At 39.1% G+C, this 26,492-nt stretch overlaps 3 protein-coding genes and 3 long non-coding RNA genes across 7 annotated transcripts; 2 read left to right on the forward strand and 4 right to left on the reverse strand.

Moving 5' to 3' along the window:
• Positions 1–2,417: 2,417 nt before the first annotated feature.
• Positions 2,418–4,283, reverse strand: LOC146460770 (uncharacterized). The gene is made up of 2 exons (XM_085087632.1): positions 3,449–4,283; positions 2,418–2,662 (listed from the first exon to the last, which is right to left on the reverse strand). Exons 1-2 carry the CDS (start codon positions 4,281–4,283, stop codon positions 2,418–2,420), a joined length of 1,080 nt encoding a protein of 359 aa, XP_084943758.1.
• Positions 4,284–5,401: 1,118 nt separating this feature from the next.
• LOC146460771 (uncharacterized) lies at positions 5,402–6,844 on the reverse strand. The gene is made up of 3 exons (XR_014857527.1): positions 6,705–6,844; positions 6,235–6,353; positions 5,402–5,938 (listed from the first exon to the last, which is right to left on the reverse strand). It is a non-coding gene; the product is annotated as an uncharacterized LOC146460771 (long non-coding RNA).
• LOC146460772 (uncharacterized) lies at positions 5,787–7,386 on the forward strand. The gene is made up of 3 exons (XM_085087559.1): positions 5,787–5,931; positions 6,148–6,388; positions 6,721–7,386. Exons 1-3 carry the CDS (start codon positions 5,822–5,824, stop codon positions 7,384–7,386), a joined length of 1,017 nt encoding a protein of 338 aa, XP_084943685.1. The 5' UTR covers positions 5,787–5,821.
• LOC146460773 (uncharacterized) lies at positions 7,261–8,928 on the reverse strand. Its single transcript, XR_014857526.1, has 3 exons — positions 8,751–8,928; positions 8,545–8,584; positions 7,261–7,397 (listed from the first exon to the last, which is right to left on the reverse strand). It is a non-coding gene; the product is annotated as an uncharacterized LOC146460773 (long non-coding RNA).
• Positions 8,929–10,446: 1,518 nt separating this feature from the next.
• On the forward strand, positions 10,447–12,252 carry LOC146460774 (uncharacterized). The gene is made up of 2 exons (XR_014857525.1): positions 10,447–10,689; positions 11,101–12,252. It is a non-coding gene; the product is annotated as an uncharacterized LOC146460774 (long non-coding RNA).
• A 276-nt stretch (positions 12,253–12,528) lies between these two features.
• LOC146460775 (lactadherin-like) lies at positions 12,529–25,105 on the reverse strand. 2 transcript variants are annotated; one of them, XM_085087549.1, is made up of 9 exons: positions 24,590–25,105; positions 21,037–21,151; positions 19,483–19,693; positions 18,758–18,911; positions 18,063–18,251; positions 16,365–16,479; positions 15,762–15,963; positions 14,526–14,682; positions 12,529–14,042 (listed from the first exon to the last, which is right to left on the reverse strand). In XM_085087549.1, exons 1-9 carry the CDS (start codon positions 24,651–24,653, stop codon positions 13,807–13,809), a joined length of 1,443 nt encoding a protein of 480 aa, XP_084943675.1. In that variant the 5' UTR covers positions 24,654–25,105; the 3' UTR covers positions 12,529–13,806. The 2 variants fall into 2 exon arrangements, with proteins under 2 accessions (XP_084943675.1, XP_084943674.1); XM_085087548.1 differs by having other exon boundaries at positions 19,480–19,693; positions 24,590–25,103.
• Between the last annotated feature and the right edge of the window lie 1,387 nt (positions 25,106–26,492).

A 26,492-nucleotide genomic window follows, 5' to 3' on the forward strand; every position in this document is an offset into this window, starting at 1 on the left:
CTATTCACCTCCACTTCTGTGAATAATTGTTAATTAATCAATAATGCTAACTTATTGTTATTAATGCTTAACTTAAACAAGGACTTCCTTATCCCGTGGTTGATCAACACTTGAAAACCAGTGTCATATGCACTGATTATGGAAACAAAATTATATAATCAAGGAAATGTTTTAGAAAAAAAAATGATCTGGTTTAACCTTGAGTTAGGTTTGTTACTGATTTAGAAATATGAACCACTTCATACAGTTCACATGTATCTTTCTCAGACCTGCACTGAAACAGTTTGAGTGACAATTAGAAAGATGGGGAGCAGCTATCCCTGTTATATTGTATGTGGATACTTGTTTAACTGTTTCATGTTTTTCCTTCTATTGGTGAAGTTAAAAATTTATATGGGTCAAGTTTGTATAATTCCAGAATAAGGGAATAAATTAATGAAATGGCATCTAGACTTCTCATGTCAGCTAACATATCACAGGGTTGCCACAGTCAGTAAAAGTCATAGTAAAGGAAAAACAATTTTTTCAAGGTCAGGGAGAAGTTAGGGAATTTAATTGTATTAAGTCAGGGAAATTCTAAATTCTTCCTTTAAGTCAGAAAAAAATTGGGAATTGTATTTTGGTCTAATCACATTAGGGTTTTCTAGGGGACAAAGGCAAAGTTGTTTCAAAAATATGAAAAAAAGGAATTATTCTTGTTTATTTTCTGTTTTTGGTTCTTTTTTTCGGTGGCTTCATTGCCAGCTTCATTGTGAAAAGATTTGGTTTGGATGGTCCATGAAAATTGGTTTGTGATTAGTGAAATGTCAGGGAAACGTTTTAGTCCTGATGAATGGCAACCTTGTATAAGCATTACCTTTCCTCTTACACCCATCTATGTTCATGTTCTAGTATATTCTTATATTGAAATAATTATTACCAATCAAATGCACCCTTAAACTCTTATCAAACTGGCACATAACTTGTTTTTAGAACACAAGAAAACATGTGTTCCTATAAAAATTACTGCAAAATATTTTGCCTCTTAACAAAGGAACATTTTAAAAAGCTGTCTGCGTAGTACTAGGTATCAAAATAAACTGATTAATACACATTCTTCACACTATAATAATAATATTAGATCAGACTTAATCACTGCTGTAACTCTTTCCATTGAGCTTCAGTGAACCCTCTAAATCTGGCTAAAATGAGACATTTTTATGTAAATCAGCAGGCATTTGAGTGCCTTTATCTTTATGAATACCTCTTTTTCTTTTTAAAAAAAATTGTCTGACTCGTTTCTCCCCTGAGTAAACAGTTTTGTTAATCTTCCTCTGCGCCTGTAAAAAATGAGAAAAATTTATGTACATTTTTTTGCATTTAACATAACATGCACCCCTACCGGTCCTCCTGAATGGCTGTCCACTAAGCTAAATATTTAAATGCAAATGATAAATGCCAGATGCCTTTATTGCAGTTGCTTGAGCATGAAGTTGTCGAAAGTTGAGGTTACAACACCTGAGAGACAATGGGAACTAGCAAACCGGACAAAGGCTGGTTTTGTCTGTATGCCTTTCTAGCTTTAAGTGTCCTAACTTTAAACTGAAATGTGGGGAAAGTGTAAAATAATGCTTTGAGACAAACATTTTGTAAGTGTCCACTTAGGAGGTGTCAGCATAGAAGACTGGTGCATCTGTTTACTGAGCAAATTTCTGTGAGCAAAGTTAAACATTGCCTCTGTTTGAAAAAAAGAACAAATTAAATGCAATGATTAGATTTACTGCCCATGGCAAGGGAGCTAATTTACACTTGGTAGCTCAAGAGGGCATGGTTACGGGAGATTGAGGGAGCACTTATTTCTTTATAACAATATAAACATTAGATTTGTGAATTGTAACAGTATTAGTTCACATAACCAAAATAACATTGTCATTGTTTCTAACATAATTATTATGTTTTCATTACTTTAGACAGATTAGACAGTAAGACAGTAGAATATATAAAAGGCTTCTTGTATTAAGAGATCACATGACCTTGTTTTCTTAAAATGAAAGTTGTGATGTTTTCACATATAAAAATGACCAGGAGGTATTAAATGTTCTAATCATAAGAGGACAATTTGCATTGATATAGCAATGTTAATTGCTAACTTTCAATCAGGTCATGTGGCCAGAATGGCTTTTAAAAATTTCTTTGAATGACATTTTTTCAAAATCAGCTAATGCAAACAAACATCAAAATAATTTTTGAAATATGATTAGTATTGCTCAGAAACAATTTGAGCAAATTGGCAGACATTTTAGCAAAATTAACTTTAAGTGAGAGTTGGTTTTGGAGGGCCATTCAAATCCTTACAATAAATTTATTGTTAAAAACTCAAACTGCTATAAAATCTACCCCTTTCATGATTTTCTTATCAATTTTGGTGTCTGGAAAAATTAAAGATCTGAGAGCATAATTTTAATCAAATTTTCATCATCATTCACCACCAACTCATCACGGAAGGTATTCCAAAGGTTTCTTCTCAGGTGGTCATCTAATTTACACACACACGTCTTGTCTATGTTTCCCCTGTGAGTTCCAACAAGGACCATTGGCGTGTTGTGTGGCACATGGCTACAAATAGATTCCAACCAGAACTGAAGTCTTTTAACTTTTACATCAATGTCCCCAAAACCATTCTCTGCAAATGAAGCCATGTTGAAAACAATGACATAAATGGCCTGCATTCTGAGAAACATCTGATGATAATCATAGTATTCTTTATCTCCAGCAAAGTCAAGCATCTTCATTTTAAGAGAAGAAAACTTTTTCAAGGCGGTGTTCAGCTTTTTCTTATCTAATTCTTGTTTCTCTATGAGAACTGCAGTGAACACTTTTGAACCTTGTACATTTCTTATTGACTTGATGTTCTGCCATTCGTTAAAAATAGTGCCACTTATGAATAGCAGAAATAGTGAACAGTTATAATCTATTAACATACTGATGCCCATTCCCACTATGAAACCAAACAAAATGAAGAGAATACATTGTTTTGTTTTGTTAATTCCTTTTGATACATGTAACTTAAGCTTATTTAATATGTCATCCGCAGTACATATACATGTTAGACGTATATTCTTAAGCTTATTTGTTATGACATTCGTAAATCTTACTGCTGATTTTAGTAATGAAAATGTACAGAAGAGAACACAGATGGTGGTAACAGCTCTAACAAGGCCATCAGGTTCCTTATGAGAACCGCCATAGAATCTTATACAGGCATTTGTAGGCAATAGTACAGAAAGGGTACAAAAGTAACCAACTAAAACTGATGTTAGCAGTGGCATGAAGCAAACAAATACCAGAGGTCGATTATATTTAAACTTCAGTTGCCTAGGATACTCGAATCCAAAACATACGTTTCTTGCTGCGACTATCACAAAAAGTGCGGTTATTGTTATCAACATAATATGTATTTGAAACTGACCGTTAGCACTCATATCTAACTTTTCATACGTATAACATACTGACATAAAAGCAAGAAATGCACCAATCAGTAATCCACGAGGTTTGATGGCGAATGTAAATGTGGTTGTCAGCAATCTAAAAATGCAATTAAAGTGAAAAAAATAAAAGAAAGCGTTGTATAATACCAAAACTAAAACCAGTAAAGGTGACAGGCAAGGCACTAATAAAATATAATAACAAATCAGCCACAAAGTCGTCATGTGGCAGTTTTTCCACTTATCTAGGCTCTGAACTATAATCTTACTATGTGCTGAAGGGCCATATAAAGTCAGTTGTACACTTAATTGTTGATAGAACCACCACAGGTTGCCAAAGACGAGATCCTTTACGGGCAAGTTTTTCCAATTCTGGTCCACCAGACTCTCATCGATTCCCTGTGTCTTTGGTTGGTTGGGATCAAATGATTGTCCCTTGAGCGACTTTACCAGACTTGTTTTACCAACCCCAGAATCACCCAGAATTAAGCACTGTCCTTGGAACACAAAATGCTTGTCGGTTGTATCTCCTGGCTGCTGGGCGAGTTGCAAGTCCAGGTTATTAAGTATTTCTTCGTTCGCCATCTGATCTTCCGATAGTAGCTGTGTGATTGCTTCGCCAGCACTGTCAAGACTTTGGTTTTCAGCGAGAGAGATTTGACGCAAGACAAGACTAGTTTCTTGATTCATGACTTTCTGGTTAGATAGCGAAACGTGAATGAAAACTATGAGCAACCAAGGTTTCTTGTCTCTTTCCACCTTCCAGTACAGAATGTGCTTACGAGGGCACGGCGGAAAAACCGCTGATTGGCTGCTCATTTCGCGGGTATTTTTACTATCCGCTGACCTGTCCGCAGCGGCTCAACAAAGCTTGAAAAATTACGAACTTTTCACTACTATAACTCAACAGATACGGCAAGCAATGCAAAAGTAATTCAGTATTCATGAAATAGGATTCCTCGAAAAGGAGTATAGCAGTTTTCATAACTTTGGCAGTAAATTAAAGGCCTCTTTTCTTCGTCGAAACACGCGACCTTACTTGACTGAACGTCAGGTTCTCGACGGTGAGCGCACAACACAAAATTTAAAAACTTAAGAATGTTTTGGAATACTTAAGGCTATAAAATGAGGTACACAAACGTTAAGAACAGGGGAACAAAATACTGAAGGCGAAAAAAAATCGCGAAAGGCGAACATACACATTTTCGCATTTCTTTCCGTCGGTGAGCTCGAGGCACATCGTCGACAATACATGTATGGCCGTCGTGCAAGCCATCTCAGTTGATCTGAGATCTGAACAATGCAACAGCTTGAGAAATCACCATACCCATTACTAGTTCAATTTAAAAGTAAGAAAAAATAAGGTTCAATAAACCTTTTACTCTTCCGCGACAATTTGCGGCTCTTGCATGACCTTCGATTGTGCGACGTCCGTTTAAGCCCGGGAAATTGATGCCGCGGGTGTTTACATTTTTCCCGCCACAATCGCCGGTCGTAACCGTCGCTAATTTTAAAAAAGCCGGCAAAACAGCCCTTTAAATCCGACTGTCCGATCATGTAGGATTTTTAACTTGCGTTATGGGTGAAACAAGCGAGCTGTAAATACCCAATTTCAAATGGAAAATTTGTGCGAGTTCAGCCCCCGCTTCCGAAGCGATTATGACCAGTGTTCTGGTATACTTAGCCTAATCACTAGCCAAGAAGCAATTTCTTGTGGCTTTACAAGGTCAGTTTGGCTTTGCCAAAACCATGTAAAACGGCTTCAAAAACTTGCCTCACTACAGCCTGGGTACATTTCTGTGCAAAAATCATCTTGACTTTCTGGACCAGGACCCTCGGGTTACCAACCATGAACTGCACAAGCCTCCCGAGAAGCGAAAGGTACACACCAATTGTCCTACGTTTTGAATTGCGCACTTATTCTTAAGTCAACAAAGTCAAGTAACTTCAACTCTCGTTTATTGTAGAGGAAGTGTGACACACCCTTGAGAAAGGTTGAATTCCAGGATGGGACCTCCCAGACTGCAGACCCATGCAGCCAGTTAGATGAAGCAAAGAAGATCATTGCCCAATTACAAAGAGAAAATGCAGAATTAAAAGCACTTCACAGTGACCAGAAAAGTCACGGTATTTAGAACATTACAACAATGCTTTGAAATTTTATTTTAAAATAGTTATTTCCTTGAAATGGGGAATATCAACTGTCATTTTAAAATTGGTGCTTTATTTCTACACTGTCATATTCAGAGGATGAGACCAAAGAAAGTGGCTCCAAGCCATGATGCGGTTGGCACTAATGTTCGTCATTCAGCGAAGACGTCATTATGACCATGCAACACTATGCCAGTTGAGTGACTATGTCCACCAAAAGAGTTTGTCCGTTCCAAATTTACAGGAAATCCTGGAGCACTGGCTCAATGAGCTTACAGAGAAAAAAGTTTGAAGTGTTTCATTCACTCCTTCGGAGGTAACATCTGTGGAAAAAAAATAAAATTAAGTTAGTTTAAAGGCTGAAAAGACATTACATGTAAACGAAACTTTTCAAAATAACTACATTTAGTTAAATATACAAATAGATACATTACATGCGCACACAATAAAGTATCAATTTCCATAAATTAAGCTGTGCAATATACATGTAGTTATTCAAGTCATACAGCTTTTCATATTTTTCTTTTGTCAGATCACTTCCTCCAAATGCGACAGCTGCCCAAGTTCAAGAGGCTGCAAGGGCCCTTAGTGTAAACAGATTTGAAGAAGACTTCTGTACCTGGTTCCTTCCGGTGAATCCCAGGGGTAGAGGTGTTCGAAACCTGCAGGAGCTGTCAGATCGAGCAGCCGAGTTTCTTCTTGTCTTGTTTGTCTCAGTGAGACAAAACTTGGGTGGTTCTGCAAAAATACCAAAAGGAAATCGCAAATATCAGGTGAAATGAAATAATTACAACGCAGGCACAAGTATCAGTCTATTATTATTTTACACTGGCTGCTTTTCTGGCTTTCTTCTGATACTTTTCGAAGTGGCAAAAAAATTATATGTAATATCTGGTGCACTTCCTCAAAATTAAGAACCATCTAAGAAACTGTGCACAATTTCCATAGTTTACATGTACCTACATGTAAAAACAAAATTTCCAAAGAATTTCCAATCCTAGAAAATACCAGAACAACATTTAGGACTCTTTGGGACATGCATTGCAGAACACATAAACTTATCAAAAATAATGTGTATTCAGTATTCACCTTTCTTTTATTCTAGCCATACTACCTTCCCTTTATTGATGCCACTGTGGATCAGCGAAGCTTGCCTTTGGGGTATGCATGGAAGGGACTGGAACCAGACCCTCTGTTGGCCTGTGATGCTGCAGACTGTAGAGCAGATGATGACGATGTAAATTTTCCTGTACAGCGCCTCAACTGCGGCCACACTTTTCACAAAGTTTGTCTTGGCAAGTCCTCAGGCTGCAATGATCATGGGTATTCAATGCCAAATAAAGCTATCTGTCCCATCTGTTCTGTGCAGCTTCCTCTCAGAGTACAGGAACTTGCTAGCAGCTTCCACAAAGGTTTGTCGGCTGGAATTGACAATAATGAGGGAGCAAAACCATGTATTGATGATGACCATGATAGTGATGATGATGATGGAGACAACGACAATGATGACAGTGAAAGCTCAGATAATGATGACAGTGATGGCAAGCCTATGACAATGGTTCACAAGATACTTCTCAAAGCCAAGGAACATCTGCAGCATCTTCCACAGGCAGATTTGTTTAAGTACAGTAATAGAAATTCTAAACCCGCGACCTCCAACAGATCTGAAGCAGCAACAGTAAATGTTCAAACTGGGCATGTGTGTCCCACACGTGAAAGGGTCTGCAAGACCAAAGGGGGGCTGACCCAACATCAAGCCACACACAGATAGGCGGTATTTGCCTGTTGGTAGTGAGAACAGTAAAAATAAAGATCAATCTTCCTTAGTCATAAAGGCATGAGCATAAACAGAAATATAACAACAACAGACATTACAATGTAACTGACAATGAGTTTAGCCCTACTGTTGTCACATTTTGTTGTGACACACTGATCTGCAACAGCATAGCAGAATTTAAAATATAGTTTTAAAGTCAAAATTAATAAGAACTGGTACTGCCAAAGTAGCTGAACTTTAATATAAATTTGCAATTTATTTTATTGCAATATTTAGAGGTGTATAACTGCTACTTTAACTTAGTGACACTCACATGAAGTGATTGTTCTACCGGGCCGGGTTGTTTGAAAGCGGATTAACACTAATCTATGATTAAAAGTTAACCGAGGTTTTCATCTCGCTATGGAAGAGTGGTTTTAAAACCTAATTTCAAGCTAAAGGTAAAGAAAAGTCTAAGTCAAAACTGAGAGCAAAAAAATCTTTTGGAAGAATTTTTACCGATTAGTCATTAAACTTGAATCATAGTTTTTGTTAATCCAGGATTAGCTTAATTGGGCTTTGAACAACTGGGCCCTGATGAATAGACATTAATTCTCAAGTGGACCAAAAAACAAAATGTAGGTTACGATCATCATTACTTTGATGGAACTTTTGTCGATATAATATTTATTTCACTTACAAAATTCAATCCACATATATTTTATATGTACAAAGGAAAAGAACGTAGTTTTCACACGATACTTGAAACTTAACTATAAATGTAACTGAACTGCAAAAAAGTCTGTTCTCAGGTCAGAAAAAATTGCAAAGGATTACATTTCAAAACTCTTTAAAATCATGAAATCAACCACAACAACAACAACAAATTTAAAGCGAGTGTATCTATCGCATCAGATTCTTTTGCGCGCCATTGCAAAATGTGAAAGAACATACCGCAACAACACAAGCTAGCTAAGAAAATATATCCCGTCGAAAAATGAAATGACTCACTGATACCCGGGATAAACATAGGTTGGCTGCGCTTTTTAGAAATTCACAACATGCACTAAGTATTAAAATGAAGCTTACAGTGTCGATTTCGTCGCTTAAGCTTATATTTAGATGGTGACCAAAACGGCTGGACAAGTTGACAAAAAAATAAACTAGGTTTACCTTTCAATTCTTCTGTGTCAAGTCATCTGTACACCAGTAGCTGGAGCAGAAAAAATAAATCATGCAGAGTATAGTTAATCAAACACGTGCTCCGCTTGGCGTTGAATGAACTGTACACGACAGCAGAACAACGGCTCCAACCGACAAAAGAAAAATGACGCTCGCAGAAAGCGACAAAACCAGGATTTGACTTGCAACACACTTACTTCTGCTTAATCTGCATTCACTACGAAAAGTAGAGATTCCCAGATGAGGAAAATCCACAGTAATCCTCGCAGTTCGACGCAGTAGCTTGCGATGTCCGCACCTTTTCGAACTCATATGCACACGCACATGGTCAGCGGAAAGTTTTAGAGCATGCGCCAGGCCAACGGATATTTCAGCCAATCAGCGGTTTTTCCGCCGTGCCGCTTACGAGTGCATATTTGTTTCCGCGATCCTAGTCATGCGCAAAAGAGAGGATTCGGACTGGAGTTAGGTAGACCACAAGGTATGACGTCCTCCTATGACGAAGACTCTGCAGGCGACAAGAGTATTGGGGGGAGTTGGGCAGACAGAGTTAAGATGCAGCAAAATATGATCAATTTAGATAAAATAAATGTGTTGGTATATTTCCAGCCTGGTGAATGAATGAGAATGATGTATTATTCTAGAAAGTGACACAGGCATACTCGGAAAAAAGAAAGAAATCCGAGTGCTCCTATCAGCACTCGGATTTCTTTTTGTCCGAGTATGCCTGTGTCACTTTCTAGAATAAATCATCATTCTCGTTCATTCACCAGGCTGAAAATATGCCATCACAATTATTTTATCTACCACACGTTCGACATTCAAATCCTAGCAGGATGTTTCTCCCATGAACATAGTTTAATGGCCTTAGCTCCCACGACTTTCCTGTAGCTCAGTGGTGGAGCATCCGAACTAGTAATCGGAACGTCTTTGGTTCGACTCCTGATAGGGGCGGCTCGGATTTCTTTTTTCCGAGTATGCCTGTGTCACTTTCTAGAATAGTACATCATTCTCATGATCAATTTACTTATCCAAAATTGATGCATCAGTTTGGTATTTCAAACTCAGGCGAAGGATCAGCTCATCAAAGCAGTAACTGTTAAGTCACACGCATAATCTTTGTTTGTTTCTTTTTTGTTGATTTATTTAACAGGTTACACTCGCCCACAGCCACCACCACTGATTGTGGACTTGATCCTCTCTTGCTTACATCTTATGTATAGTTAGCTTGTGCTGGACGCACTTAATGATCGGCGCGAGTTTCTTGCTCGTAGGTTTATGCCTCTGTGCTTGATAAACATATCATCAGTGTCGAATTCACGATCTATTGTCGGCTCCTTTACATTATAGTTACTATTTGAGGCAGCCTCGAACGTTTCCTCTTTTTCAGTGCCGCACTTAAAGATTTGGGAACAGTTTCAGTTGTCCCATACGCAGTTAGACGCTGGGACAATTGTTCTTATTTCGTGGGGTTTTTGGTATCTTTTGTTAAAATGATTAAACAACACCGTCAATCAGCTGCCAAATAATTCTAGAATAATGAGAGAAAAGAAATCAACCCAATTCTTGAAAGGAACAACTCGTGATCTGTTCTAGCGCATTTTGGAAACAAAAATGCGAGAACTTGAAAAACATTAGCCTAATATTTTTCAAGTTCCAATCCATTCCAACCTACGCTGTCTCTGGCCAGAGGCACTAATCGACAGTTTTATTGCACTGGGATGATAATTTATAGCAAACTAGACAATTATTTCTTTGTTTCCGCTGACAGACAAACATTTTTGGGTTTTGAAATGACAGCAAATTTCCATGATACTTCCCCTTTAATTGTAGACTTTTTCTCACTTTCAATCTGTGTATCATAATAATATTGTAGTCTCTATATGCGTTTTAATATAATTTCGTTAACTTGAGTTTTTCGGATCTTTTTTGCCAATCGAGTCAATTATTAATATAATTATTAAACCGCCTTCGGCACAAACCCCGGCCCGCGTACCCGAAGGATCTAGGCTTTGAGCTGGTGAAAGAATGTATTCCGCCTTGATTCTTCCAAGCCGACGTGAAAGTCAAGGGGAGACGTCACATGATATTTGGAATTCGGGAACAGGTCAACGCTATGGCCAGTGCAAATTCCCGGTATGTGGACGGGAGTCACGGGACCTTCAAGCATGTTCACCACCTGTTCAAGCAGCCTCTGACAGTAGACGTTTCTGCGAGTTCCGGGGAATACTCTAAGCAAGTTCCGCTTGCGTTCATACTAATGTCCAATAAGAAAGGAAAAGACTACTTTGCTTGTTCATGATAAAGTGGAAGCGATATAGCTAACGTTTTTGGCAGGGGTTTGTGTAGCTGATACGTTTTAGTCTGATTTCCAACAGACTATATATCAGAGGCACCCAATGTGAAAATTTAGGTCATCTACTTTATGTCCGCGAGCACGGTTTGACTGATTTACGCTGGCATTAGGGACACAAACCCGGACCTTAAATTACAGACTGATACCCTGGATTTAAACCGTTTACAATGTAACATTTTTATTATTTATAGGTGTTGAGGAAACTACTCCGATTACTGCCTACTGAGTCAACCTGCTGTACCGTAGACTTTGAAAAAGCTTTGTGGTTGGCGTTTAGGAGTGTCCTGGCAACAGTGCAAATTCAAGGCTGTGTCTCAGTCCACTGGAAACAAACCGTGTGGAGGAAGCTTAGTTATATGAAGTACTGGCAGTAGGCACTTGGAGAGGTCGCAGTTTGTATCTGAAATGACTACATCGTGCGTACATGCGACAAACGATATTATCGTCGGTCGAAAACGACTATAATAATTATCGTAAGACAAACAACCTCTTTGTCAGAGCCCCAGAAAGGGAGAAAGAGGGAAATAGAAGATCCTGGGTACGAGATTAATACTGGCTAGTGTGGGTAACGATTTTTGCAGCAGGCATCCGGCAAGTGGCTCTGTCGTTTCGAGGCCTCACTTTAGTCTGAATTGGAACCAGGAGAACGATCAGAGGCTGCAAATTTGTTGCTGTCGGGGAAAGATGTTTGGCAAAGGCTATGTTGGTCATGCATATTTTAATTCCCTACTACAGACTGCACTGAATAATAGATTTACTATCAGCAAAAACAAAAAAACAAAACAAAAACGAAAAAACAAACAAACTAAAACTCGCGTCGTTTTGCACAAGGCACCTGGGCTATAGAAACAAGAAAACACTCTAATTGCGGTTCCTTTGGAACAGTATAAATGGAAGAAATATTAAACGAGAAAGATGTATTTGACCAGTCGGTGGCACTTGCATACTGGGTAAAAAAAAAGTTCGATTTTTTTATCTTGCGAGTATGCCAGTGTCGCTGCCTGATAAAATACATATCTCTCTAAAAACAATAATAACGATAATGATACTAATTGTAATAATTAGGCAGAGGATTCAGAAATGCAAGTCTAAGAAGGCCCGGTAAAAGCTGCACGTTAGACGTACGGTTGGCCCCGTTCAGAAAGTTTTGTTTTGGCTCGAGACAACTTTTTGGCATGTTTTTACCATCTTTCTGCTGGTTTACATTGCAGCTGCAGGATCTGCGAAAAGCCATCTTCAGACTAAGTTTGTTAAAAACATGCCAAAAAGTTGTAATATATTGTAATAAGCGTACAACAGTCGGCTGCCTTGCAAGGCTGCTTCAGAGACCATAGATAAGCAGCAAAATAATTATAGGTCTAAGAGATGGGTAGGAGGTTGGCTTTTCTGATGACTATTGTGAGTTTAATGGTATAAGACAACAAGTCTGTTGTCTTTACCTTTTTCTTCAGATTCATGTGTAAATACGGGCGCATCACCTTTTACTCCGACACTCCGGCATTGACCCATTTAATGGTTAGGGCGCGTTCTACTGGCTGTATACCGGAGTTAAAATACATACAGCGATTACTGAACATCCCTCGTACGAGGTTTTTAGAGTGACCAGAATACAACATAGATTTTCATTATCACGTTTCATTAAAAGTTTGTAGAGACGTCTTTCCATATTTACCTACGGTGAGAAATCTAGCGGCTGTTCCTTAAATTCGTATTCTGGAATACGGCCAATGGAACGTGACCTTAGACAAATGCCAAAGAGCGCTTCATTGAGGGGTTAACAGCCCTGGTTATTTTGGTTCAAGAGATTTGATTGCCCTTTTCTGAGAATGGGAGAGGTCTCAGCACCTATTACAAATTTTAAGATTTCTTTGAAAAGTTGTTTTAGGATAGGGAACATGCATATGCAGCGTACAATGGAAGCACAAAAAGACAACGTCAAATTCAAGACGCAAAATACTTTCGCTACACAGCTGATAACTTCTCAAGCGAAACTCAACGTAGACTTTCTCAAAGTCCGTAGGACTTGGGGCAAGTCTAAACTCAACGCAAAACGTTTTTCTTTGGTTTGTCGCGCTATGTGAAGAGCTAAGAGTCACCGTGGTTTCCAGACTATGTTTGTCGTAATCTGAAAGTTCCCGGCAATGTTTGGCTGGGAGCGTGGAAGTCCCGAACTCTTGACCGCCGAGAATTTAAGGAGGCACATGTAATGAGACGAAACTAGCTTACAAATCATTACGACGGATCAGAGAATTAACTCTGCAGTGTAACGGTCAGTGGGAAATTCATGGGTTCACTTAGCACTCCAACTTGCACTGCAAAGTTAATTCTCTGATCCATCATTTGTACCATTAATGCCAGCGGCACAACATCCATTGTACCCTTTACAAACTAATGTCTCGAGTTAGGAATGCAAGTCGGATTTCGAGTCCAAATCTCGCGTTAGGATTGCTCTACACAAACCGTTTTGAAAGACCGCTGATGGCATCTCCATGATAACAAATTATCACTTATTGGAACCATCCCTTGAAACCCGGATACAAAATATGAGCTCACCCTAACCCTTTTCTCGACGGGAAAACGTTACTGGTTACTCGTTTGAAAACATGACTTGCAATCCGATTCGAAATCCTGACAAGTAAGAAAGTTGTGTTTCCGTAAGTCTTGTAAATAGCTAATTATCTACTCGGAGCGCGTGTTTATATACAAAACAATTTTTGAACTTTAAATATAGCTGACTTTACTTTGTCAATTTTACCTGTAGAATTTTAAAAGTATATACATGCAAGCAGAGTCAGTTGTTAGCTCGTAGAGAGATATTGAGTCATAGTATAAATATTTACATGATTTAGATTTCCAGTTTTTTCCTATGAATTCGATGATTGTCATGTTTTTCTAAGTTAAAGGCAGTTAATCAGTAGTATAATAGACGTTAACAAAACGAAAGTCTTTCTGATGAAGTTAAAATCAGCAGAGTTGCTCTCTGAAGGTTGTTGATCTTGAGCTCGAACGATGACGATCATGTCCTTTCGCCTTGTGGGTCTTTTGGCTTTTCCCGTTAGGCTTGCTTGTGTGACTGTGCTGGCTTGTGTCGAGTATTGATCACGATTTATGGCTGATTTATTGTTACCGCAAACTGAAATATGGATAACAAGAAAACCAACAGTGTAAATAACATGAATAAACGAATAAAGATGAAGTACTAGGCAACATTCGTCCACAGCTTTATTTTAGTCTCAGTTCATGCAAATGGCCTCGCAATCCGTCGAGTCGTACATCGCCTCAGTCCACAGCTCTAATTCTTTATGTTCATGGCCCCACATTTTCAAAGATCTATGGGCTCCTTTCCTGTCGAAAGGTGACAGGTTTTGGGTTTCCACCGAAATGGATATTGTCTCGCATGAAAAGTCATGGAATTTTAGGAAACCAGTAGTGTACGAAACCTGAACTAATAAACTTGTTTTTTTTTTTTTTTTGTAATCTTTTGATGATATTCTAAACTAGGAACATTCAGGCAAGTCTTCAAATAAAGTTTAAAAATATACTTGTGTCTCGTCGGGCACTCTAGAAGAACCAGGCTTTATATGAAAAGAAAGCACCGTTCTTTTTTCGTACTCACCAGCATTAGCCTTCGTACATCCGTATATTTCAAGTCGTACGCAGGCTTTTTCATCATGGCTTGACAGTAATGGTCTGATTCGCACAAGTCGAGCTTTCACAGGGACTGGCAACATGTTTTGTTTGACGCGCCGATTGTTTCGATAACCATCAAAGATCTGAAAAACAAAGATGATTGTTTTGCTTTGTGGTACATGAGATACTACGGATGTTGCTGGGAACACTGCGTCGTTTAGCGCCTGGGGTGCTTACCATTTAGCCAAAATTTTTGGATTTTTATTCCGAGAAGTGTTGGGTGTGCCAAAGGGCTTTAACCACTCAGACGAACAGCCTCGTTTTCAGTTCCAAACGGCAATCTCATTGGTAGATTAAACATAAACGTGACGGCACAAAAGACTGAAATTGGACATTTTGAGCAAAGTAAATGGAGCGAGAAAAGTGGAATATGTACGAAGGTAGGCCGTTTTACCGAAGATTTCCGGTATATCCCAGCGTCTCATTTACATTTAACCAAGTTTAACTGAAAATTTTACCTAAAAGGGAAGTGCCCCAGGTTTTCACTAGAAACAGAAACACAGCGGATCCCTTCGTCCCCAGAGCACTCACGACTTTTTAATGGTAGATTCAACCAATGAACCACACTGGAAAGGACGATGGTAAAACTGACAAGCACAATAATCGATAGAATGCACTGCGCTTGCTCTTCACTTATTACTTACGTTGAATGGGCCATTTTCGAGTTGTTGTGGACCTCGTTTTGAAAGCCAAGCTAAGTGCAAAGCTTTTCATATGAAAATTAGTCTTGCTTGTATGTGAATGAAAACTAATTATATTTTTATAATAAAATCTTGGCACTTAACCTCTCTTTTTATAATGAGGTTAAAAGCAACCGGAAAAGGCCTATTGTAAAACCTAAATTTTGCTTCTATGTTTCAGCCGGTTTGCAGTGTATGTATATGATCATAAGATATCAGGTTATCTTAAACACTTCGGGCATCTAAAAACTTCAAACATTCTGTCGTCAAATGCAACGAGCGCATCAATCGTTGAGCTCGCTTTCTACTTTTGAGTCTTCTTCACGCCTTAGCCTCGAAGTTGGGCAGAAAAAAACTCAGCTGCACCTCGTTTCTTCAATCCACTCCTCGGTGTTTGGAAATCAGATGAAACACTTTTCCTCGTGTTGGATATATTACTTACAAATGTTTGCTGGTTGGTGAGACACGAAAGTCTGGCTTACCTGTCCTTGCTGGTATTCAAACCAGACTTTTCCATCACAGCTGTAATTAAGCTTGAATCTCAAAGCCAAATTTCCATTTCCCGGAAGTCCTTGTGTGGCCACAGCAGAGACTATCGTTGTATTTACCAAGTCCACCTGGAGAAAAGGATCCTTGTCTGAATCCTCCGCACACCACCCTCCAAGAGACCTTCTTCGAACACTCCTAAAAAGTGTCAACACATCTTCATTTGCTTACACATTTTGTGAATTGGATTTGTAACTGCAGAAAATTAAATTTTGTAATACAAACTCCTCCACCCTTCTATTGTCGAAGTTTTGATGACAGGCATGCAAGCATGAGTTTAAATATATTAGCATAATAACTCAGCAACCTCGTCCCAGGGGTCTTCGCGAAATTGCGTCCGCCATTGGTGGACGAGGACAACCTCGTCCCCAGGGTGAGACGCGGTTGGGTTGCTAACTCAGTACAGATGTAGAATATTTTTTTTATCTTTTCCAAGTACTGCACCCTCGGATTCAAATCAACTTTCTACTAATGAAGATAAACGTCTTCTATTCGTGGAGTTGGGAAATCAGTCTGCCTTTATTACAATTGAAACCTACCATTGATTGTGAAGCCTGCCCTCGGATGGTCGCGTCCAAACGGTTTTGAAGGAGGAAGCTTTAATCTGGGAATTGTTTATCGCACCCGACTGCATTCCCAGAGGATCTGAACAGTCTAAAAGGCATGAGAACATGAACATTTTAAAGAGCTGAAAAACAAACAACTTAAAGCAAAGCTTGGGTCAAACGAAAAGTAAACTTTCCGTTCAAATCCGTCTTTGAGAGCGAAAGAGCGCATGAGTGTAAGCGATCGAAAGAGAGTCGTTAACTCGAGGAAAATTTAACCGAATTCGTACTCCGAGAACGTCAAAGAAGCAAAGGAGTTTCTGGCTAAACACTAGCGAAAGTTATACCTTAGTCTCGTTTCGTACAGCCTCCATCACCGCATACACACATACATATTTTATTTGATAAAGCAAGTCAATTGAGGCAACTATAGAAGCTGTTGTGGACCTACTTACGAAAATCTACCTAAATAACAAAAACGTTTCAAGAATGCTTTTTTACATGCACCAATAATTAAAATATATACATACAAATAAATTAAAAGAGATAAAACTGCATGTAAACATGATTACGACAAACATCTTTTTTCCAAGTTTTCATATTTTTTTCACTATTTTTTTGTGAAATTTTAAGTTTATCCTTGCCGCTTTCATGTTTTTACACCATTTTAGTGTTCTTTATCGGTTTTGGTTGGTTTTCAGTCCGCGCGGACGGTTTTCTGCCGTTTTAGAGAAATCAAGAAATTTCAAGATGGCAGTTGTGTGGAAAAAATGACGTCATTCTCAAGTGATATGACGTCGTCCGCTCACTTTGCAGACTTCAAAGAAAGCCCTTCAAAGTTTCATTGTCATAGCTTTAATGGTCTTGAAGTTACGCCAGGCTTGCGAAGTCAATAAAGTCTAGGCCAACCAATCTTGGAAACGTTCTTTCACGGGCGAGAATTTAAGGCTGGACGTTGATGGAAACACAATCCTTGGGTGGCTGTTGCTGTTTCCAGTTTCATCCAAAACTTTACGAGTATTTCTATTCAATATACAGGCCTGGGAGTGACATTTAGTTCTTTAAGGAAATAAAGAGAACATTAAACCCATAGCTAGGTTGTAAAAAACTTTTTTCAGCCAGTCAGAATGCTTGATTATAGTGAATCGAATGAACATTTACCAAAGGTTTTATTTTTAATCCAAATGGCTTCATTGATTTTGTTCATCATGTCTCGAAAGCAGCTGGTGGCCGGACGAAAATTAAAACCTCGTATTATTAAAATTTCAAAAAATAACTATTTGGTGGCTCCTTATTGAGAAGGCTGGGTTTTATATCCGATAATGTAACGTGTTAAAATGGGAAGGGTTCGACTATCTGAGATACAAAGGTAGCAGCTTGAAAAACCATCAAAGATCTGGGGGGCTTACATCCAAGGGGCTTATATCGACATTTTACGTTATATGAACGTGAATTATATACCACCAATCACATTCAGCTAACGACGAACGTAATGGAGTTTCTTACTGTCGTTATGATGCAATGTGGTCAGTAATTGAGGGAACATGTAATAATTTACTTTCTATGACAGAAAATTCTAGTTGTGCATGTACTAAACAGCAATTTTAGTTAAATTGCACTTGTATTTGGAACACGTTTCTGTTTTTCGGGAAAGTGAAAGTCACCTTTATATAAATGAACCAGTCAACTTACCAATAGGAGTTGCATTAGTGGTGCTCACTGTTTTGTCTGTAAATTGCGCACCATTCGATGGCCCAGAGCTCAAGGTCGATGCCTTAGATTGGTCTCTAGAGCTTGCTGGTTGCTTGGTCACAGGAGCAGGTTTTGTTACAGCCCTGGTGGTCACCACTAAATTTGGATCTTGTGTGGGGTGAGGACAAACTGAAACAGATTGCAAATTTATTGTTAGCTTGCAGTGGTTAGTTCATCTATTTTCCAGAGGTGATCATGCGGTGTTTTTTGGTGGATGTGTATGGGCCTGAGTCAAATAGACTGTTTAACTGCATGGACACATTGGAACTGCGAAATGCAGTTGTTAAAAGAACCAGTTAAAAGTTGTTAAGTGTATGTCGAAATAAAATGGAGTTAAATATGTTGTAACAATTAACAAGAACTTACAACTGACACGCTAACTGATTGACTGATGAATGAGGGTCTGCTGAATTGACTGACTGGCTGACTTACTGCCTGCCTGACGGACTGACTCACTGATCTATTGACTCAGGCTGACAGTCTGCCTGGTTGACTGACTCATGACTCAGACTGACTGGAATCCGACTTTGATTTCGACTGGCTCACTAAGAAAAGACTGACTGACAAATTGGCTGGCTGGCTGGTTGAAATGACGCGCTCACTTATTACAAGCTGAACGATTAATCAATTTTTACCTTGACTTGTCTGGCATCCATACAATTCCAGTCTCAGACATATTGTTCCTAGAAAATTCCATGCTTGTGGTTTCACTCGGATAAACCGAGCCAATATCGGGACTGGTAATTGGTTTATCACTACGCTATCAGAATCATTATTTCCCTTAAACACCTGAAAAGAAAGATTGTTGATTACATTATGTTTCATAATAAAATTAGTTTGTGTGAGAAAGACATTTTTAAATTAAATGTGAAAAAAGCCTTAGTAATTGTTCACAAGAGGGTAGGATGACCCCCTTTATAAAGGGGAAGGCAGAAGTTTTAGGAAACAGATCACCAGCAAGGGGAGACCTTTTTTGTAGTAGGAAAACTACGTGGACATCATCATCATCATCATCATCATCATCATCATCATCATCATCATCATCATCATCATCATCATCATCATCATCATCATCAACAACAGCAGCAGCAGCAGCAGCAGTAGCATTGTCATAAACACAATAAGCATAATCATTGAACATATCTGCTAGCAGAAAACTGGGTCCCATGCACACTGTCTCCTAAAGTGCACTCTGTCTGCTGTAGCCCACCTCTATTTCTTCTCAAATAATATCTAATGTGACGACATTCTTGTGATAACATAGCTCTGATCAAGCAAAGCATGATCTCAACCAATGCAACAGCATTATGTGTTACTCAAAGAGAATTTAACCAAAATACTATTCATTATAACTTACTACATTCGTTCCTTGGAACATGTGCGAGTACCACCTGACTCCATCACAGCTATAGTTCAAAGAATATTGAGTCACCCAGTGACCACCATCACCCATAATTTCTAAGCCCTGAGAGGCGACTGCTGACAGGTTAGTCGTCGTCAACAAGTCAATTTGGAACCACTGGTCCTCGTCTATGTCGCCTGAGCACCAGGCCCCAAACGAAGTTACGCTCCTGAAAATCAGAGAATTCCGTTAAGGTGGCCGAACACAGTTTGCGCGCGCTAAACAGATTCTGTTACTGATGCTATTAAGCGCGCGCTAGGGTTGTGGTACGCGAATACGGCGGTCGATAAAGTGATCTCTCAATTTCACATGAAATGGATAATAAAGTTAAGTTTTGATACTAAATAACAAAGTTTCTCGTTTCTGAACTCTTTGTCTTTTCTTTCCGAGCAAAAAAGTCATTCACCAAGACCCTTTACATGCTTTTCATCTTTGCCATGAAACCCAATTTAAGCCACGCATGCGCATTTGACCAAAAAATTGCGACTGGTTGTTTTCGTGGAAAAGAACTGTTTTCTAAGGAACCGCTCATTAGAATTTCGTGACATTTCGCATGAAAATAGTCGTCTAAAAGCGTAAATCGCCTACAAAGAGAAACTTAAATCTAACAGAGGGTATCTTCACAAAACATTAAAATGCAAAATCAATATTTACAGGAGATCTCTCTGTCAAAATTATATGAAAATAGTGCAACTGTGTCAGTATTTTGTGAGTTTTTCTGGATACAAAAAATGGAAAAAATCTAATGAGTACATTTTCTAAAAATAAAGGAAACCTACTATTTATGGACGTTTAATAGTTCGCTGCGTTGCCATGGAAACGGTACTTAGCTCAACAAGACGTACGAAAATACATTCCTTCTTAGTTAGTCTTGCACCATACCAATTTTGGGCGTCGAAAAATACATAGTTTCCAAATAACGTCTTCTAACACCTGTACACTAAAAAACTGTATTCGGCCACCTTAAGTATTGTGTAATCAGGCACCCCTCCTCAGACTCACTACGAGAATGACTTCTGAATTTTAAACCCTTCACGTTCCTGACGTTTCCACTCCTCCTTGTTTTTCAGAAGTCCAGAAAAAGCTTATAGGAACAGAGAGGTGTTGCACGTGATAATCTACGACCTGCCCTCAATAGGCAGGTCCTCGATGCAAATGGCTTCTCACACAGGAGAACACAAACACGTTTTAAGGTTTGCACTACCCGCAATGCCTGTGGGTTTGGATTTGCAAAGGTAACCCAGTTGCCATCACAATACCGTGGAAAATTCTATCGTGCGTAGAGTTACAGCAATATTGCTTTCAAACACTAAAAGTTGCTTTCTGGAATCATTAATTAGTAAAGCATAGTTGGTGCCTTCCTAGAATAACCATGGAGACGCCTATCATGTTCGAGAAAAAAGTAATCCTTTATATCTGTTTTTACGTTAGGAGAAATAAATCAAACAGTGAAGTAGAGAATACTTCCCATAGCCGCCTGCTAAGACTAGAGATGAACCCGGAAATACTTACATGGTGTTATGAAGTCTTCCTGCTGATGGTAGCTGCCAATCACTCATGAACGAGGAAGCGGAAATCTGGTGATCTTGTATTGAACCTGATTCTAAACCAAGCGGTGATAAACAACCTGTTTATGGTAAGAGTTTCGTAAGAATGTGGCATACCGTGGTATTGACGTGTTTTTTTTTTTTAACAAAGATAAAAGAAGACGCAAAAATCTACAAAGTCTGAAAGTAACTAAAAGGAAGGTAACTATTTTTGCCAAGTGCTTTCCCTGGAGATTGAATTCATTCTTTAAGTGGAAGGACAAAACGGTTTTACATGAAGTTGAACGAAGGAAGATTTGGTTGATACAACATTTTCTTACTCCTGCAATGAGTTGAATATTCAAGCAATTGCTTTTAGAGCATTATCAAAAGATAGGAGCATCTCTTCATTTGTTGCATGTGGTGTTTTGGTGTTCTACATGATTGATGGATAGGAAAGAGATACTCGCATAAAAACTGTCCAAAACACAAGAGGATTAAGGTTTTCAAGAATCAGTGCTTTTCAACGCATCAAGACAGAGAGTTCTGGCTTAGAATTTTTTGGGCTTTCACAGACACAGATTTTATTCAACTTAAAAGAAAAAAGTCTGTAATTATTTTCATCATGAGGTGTACTTCTCTATAAGGAGTGAACATAGTGGAATACATTTTTGCAAATCGTAAAAGTTCAAAGAACGTAGCAATTTTTGCGGACAAAAAGAAAAAAGGAAAAAGAAAAAACTAAAGGAGTGAATGCTATGGAAAAATTTACTTCGCCTGGTCTGTCCTCTCGCCCTCCCCTAACATACCCCCATCCCCCCTGAAGCTTTTGTTTTGCTTTCAGCCTCAGAGCAGAACAAGTAAAGATGTACAGCCTCGATTTCGAGGGGTTGGAGTTAATCACGCCGAATCTTGGGACTTCGTAAGGCACCAAAATAACTCCACTCGTTCACTATAATTTAACTCTAAAAGGAAAGATTTCCTTATATCATTTTACCAGAATAGCCATGACAAGAAGCGCATTGAGCTAAGGGCATAACTTGTTTACCCACTGAAATGGACAACGAATCTAAAGTAAACAGCTAGGCTGAAGGGCGAAGCTATACAAGCAAAGATGGTATATACACTGTAGCGGACTTTCAGTTCACCCATTTAATAGCTCGAGGACGAAAAAACATGCCGGCTCAGAACTCAGGCCAGTTTCAGCAGCGGTTTCTCCAGAATATTACTGAGCAAGAAGCTAGCTGAGATAAGAAGGCGGAGAGAATTGAATTTGATCCGTCTGGAGGTAATTTCTTTCGATAATTGCTTCGTTCCGACTCTTGCTTTTGTCGGTAGATTCTGGTTGTTCCTCTTTCGCCGTCTTCGTTTCTTTTGTATTCTACATTGTCTACGAATACGTGGCGGCAGAAAACGTAGATGTTTCGAGTCGAAACACCAAAGTTTACTTTTCACAACAATAGAGGTCTAGAGAAACTGTCAAAAGAAAATTAATTAACTGCTAATGAAAAATAATCGTGTGTCTTGGGGCCATTCATCACTCTTGGCAGCCGACAACTCTACTGTTGATCGATTGTCTACAGAGAGGAGATCTGTGTGTTTACTAAAGTAATCTTTGTCATTGAGAAAGTGGAATAATTTGCTCGTTTTTGAGGTGATTCATCTTGTAGGTATTTTAGGGAGGAACTGGAGGATTAAGAAACGTTTGTGTTTGATGTGAATTACGTGCGAACACGATGAGTCATTGTGCGTGTGTTTTGTCCGATCACCTTGCGACTTCAAGGGGGTATAAACTGTACAAGTACCGATGTTTTGCAATAGTTACTTTTCATTGGGGGCGACTGAAATAAGAAGCCCTTGTCTCCTCTGTAAATTGTGTGCTATAGGTGTTTATGATCGCCTGGTCTGAGTTGATATTTCCTTGTAGCACCCTGAACTCGAAATCCCTTCGATCAGTTGTTGTTTATAACGTTTATATAATGTCCTTGCAGTGCCAGGAGGTTTATTTGCTTCAGTGCAATCCCTGCTGGCAAAAATTTATACATGTTGAAACAATTTTTCAGTTGTAACTATTTAGCAAAGCTGTTCTGATCTGAAGTCAATAAACTTTGAATTTTTTTACAAAGCGAACTAAGGAGTAGCCGTGTTCATCTCCAATTCCCGACTTCAGCCATTGTTTATTGGAAATTGGTAAACAAGATTTCTAAATCAATCCTCCATTCTCCCATTGTATAACTGTGTTAGAGATTTTTGTACTATGTGAAATAAAAGGAAATAGTTTTGTGAAATCATGAGGTGGGTGTCTCGCAAACGAACTGTTTTAGACCATTAGCTATTACTAACTCGCAACAAACGAACCTATGTATACTGAGGGTTCGAAACTCTTTACAAGTGACAGATTTGCTCAGCTTTCACGAACTAAAATGTTATATCTACTATATTGCCTGCTAAGTTAAAGAACTGCTGTTTCTTCTACTGTAGAATCGAGCTGTATATAACTTCAAGAATCTAAGGCATTTTCCATAGGCCGTCAATTCGGCGACATGATACTCTTGGGACAAACGCATTGAAATGACAACTACTGTGTTTACAAGTTCTACGAGGTTCGGTATGACCCAGACATGTATCTAAAAGAAAGCAAACTAAATTTTTCTTCTCTTTTTGGCTAAAGCCAGTCCCCCTTAATTAAGCCAAGGTACAATGTGCTACTCGCGATAATAAATACCTGAGAAGCAAGTGTCCATTGCATGTCATTTTCTGATACAAAAGCCGGTCTTTCTTTACGAAGGGTCTCAGTAGCTCCACTAACACAAATCATTTTGTTTGATTTTTATTTTGGTGAACTAAAAGAAAAGAAGGTTCAACATGCAGTGCCGATTTCTAGAGGGAATCGAAAGCACCTTCACAAAGAGACCCTGAATTAAGAGCCGCAAATATTTCTGTTAACCACACACATCCCATTCTCTAACATTCCGAGACTTCGATCATGACAAATTTGAAGTCTACAAGAACTGTAGCCTCTTCAGGAGTGTCGTAAACTCGTATTATGGGAAACGTCTTGTAAGTCTATCGACTCGCCAAACTTGTGCCGCACGCAGGTTTTTTAAATTCACAAAAAAACTGAAATGAAATTTGCTTGGTTTTCCGGTGTCCATCCAAAGAATACTTCTAGTCATTGCCACAATCCGCGAACAAATGTTTTGTTATATTCTTGCGAAGAGCGCAGTTTTTTGTTTGGCTACTATTAGCTGGTTCTATAGAGCTATCGAAAAGTGCTTTGACATGTGCAATAGCCGGGTATGTGGTACCTCGTATCAAAGTACAGCTTAATTGCACCCCGCTGTATAAAATGGGGAGTAATTTACTGATCCTTTAAGTGCTTTTCTTTTCAAATCGTCTTTACAACAGTGCCAATTTCCACTTCTATTTAATCGCGCCAAGGAAAGCTGTAAAATTCACAGATTTTCCCTCTTAGCAACAACACCAAACCCTTGAAAACGGATAGAGAAGTGTGAATAATCCCTACAGGACCAACTTACCAGCAATCGCTTCCTCTGTGGCTGTTAAATAGAGGATGAACACTTGCAATACTATGGAACGCATCTTCTCAAAATCTCGTTTTCTCGGTATGTTTGTTTGCAAGCCGATAGCACACCACGCTCAGAGCTATGCACGGTGTCCGCTGCTTCTTAATCGAGGGATTTCATGCCCCGCTCATGCACTTAGAAACTCTACTTTGTAATATGATTACAGCACTAATCCGCAAATCCACAAAACTGTTGCCCTCGAGGGGTCAGAATCGACAGGCCGGAAGGGAGTTGCATTGTTTACGGTGAAAAGTATGAGCCGGGTGTGGAGGATCGATGCATCATGATCCATCAATGTCTCGCGAGGGCAAATTGCAGCGCTCCAAGCGCGGAATCGGACATCGCGCTTGTCAGAAAACACGGCAAAAGCACCACGGCGGCGCGGAGAAATGTTGTAAATGTAACAGGACAATGGATTGAGGTTGACATGATGATATATCCAGAACCGGGACGTGCTTTCCGCTAGAGCCGGCTTGTACCATCACAGGGAGCAGAGGAGTTACGCTAGAAATGTCAATAAAAAAACGTCTTACCTCTTAAAATTGCATTCTTGTATTTCTTTGCGTAGTTAAAACCTCATTTGCGAACCAAATATATGCATTCATTTGCGATCGAATGCGATCGATCGTTTCGAACCGCCATTATTTTGAAAAGTGTCGACCGCTGTTTGTTGGGCCAACTGACTGTGGGCGGCAAAGATGTCACAGCAGTAAGAAAAGAGACAAGGGATGAAACAGATTTCGGTCGAATTTTCGTATCCCAATAACTCGCTACATATTCAACAAATGAGCCCCAGTATTCGCATGCGGTATTGCATTTACGTTATCTTTAAGCTACCTAAACCATTATGATGAAAAGATTCATTAAACGGGCCTTTTACAATCGCTCATTTCGCGTTGAAAAGTTGGCTTTTCGTGGGATGTGCACCGCAACATACTGGTGGCGGAAATACGTCATATAAGGTGTCATGCACATGACCGGAAGCAATTTGAATGAGTGTATTGTTGTGGATTTATTTCCACGATCTTTTCCTTTAGATTTTTTTCGATGCGGTAGGTTTTCCTAACTTGAAAAACGCGTTTCATTTCAAATCTCCCTCCAAGCTCTTGAAATCAGCTGCTGTTTCGAATTTCGAATTAGTAACGGTTGACTTAACTTCCGATTGCAACACATGGTACGTCACTTCCGCCACCAGTGTGCCTCGGTTCACATCCGACGAGTCACGTGGTTCTATGTTGCTTCCCTTGTCATTTTTTTCTTCTCGGCACTTCGTGCCTCGTTCGGAAAGCTTCGCTTTCCGAAAATCTTTTGTTGGACTTCGTCCAACTCAATACACGGTCCCAATAAACAGCGGTCGACACTTTTCAAAATAATGGCGGTTCGAAACGATCGATCGCATTCGATCGCAAATGAATGCATATCTTTGGTTCACAAATGAGGTTTTAACTACGCAAAGAAATACAAGAATGCAATTTTAAGAGGTAAGACGTTTTTTTATTGACATTTCTAGCATAACTCCTCTGCTCCCTGTGGTACCATGTGCTCAAATTGTAATGATCGATCATAAGCCACGAACATGGCCGATGATTTAACCCGGTTTAGATCGCAGACAAACGTGGGATAGACCCGAACCACAGCAGCAGCAAGAACAACAACAACAACAAAGTAACTTAGAAGTCGATAGTCTAAGAAACTCTCCAAATCAGTTTGCTCGAATATCATTACTGCATGTAAAAACCAACCAAATGCTCCACGCATGTTTCCCTATTAACAAATCATAAATCTTCAATTCGACAGCCACTGTGATAGAATTTCATCATTCCGAAAAGATGTCAAAGATATTCGTGGATGGCAA

Source organism: Pavona decussata, unplaced genomic scaffold, assembly GCF_977016875.1.
Source record: "Pavona decussata unplaced genomic scaffold, jaPavDecu1.1 SCAFFOLD_207, whole genome shotgun sequence".
In the NCBI taxonomy this organism is placed as follows: domain Eukaryota; kingdom Metazoa; phylum Cnidaria; class Anthozoa; order Scleractinia; family Agariciidae; genus Pavona; species Pavona decussata.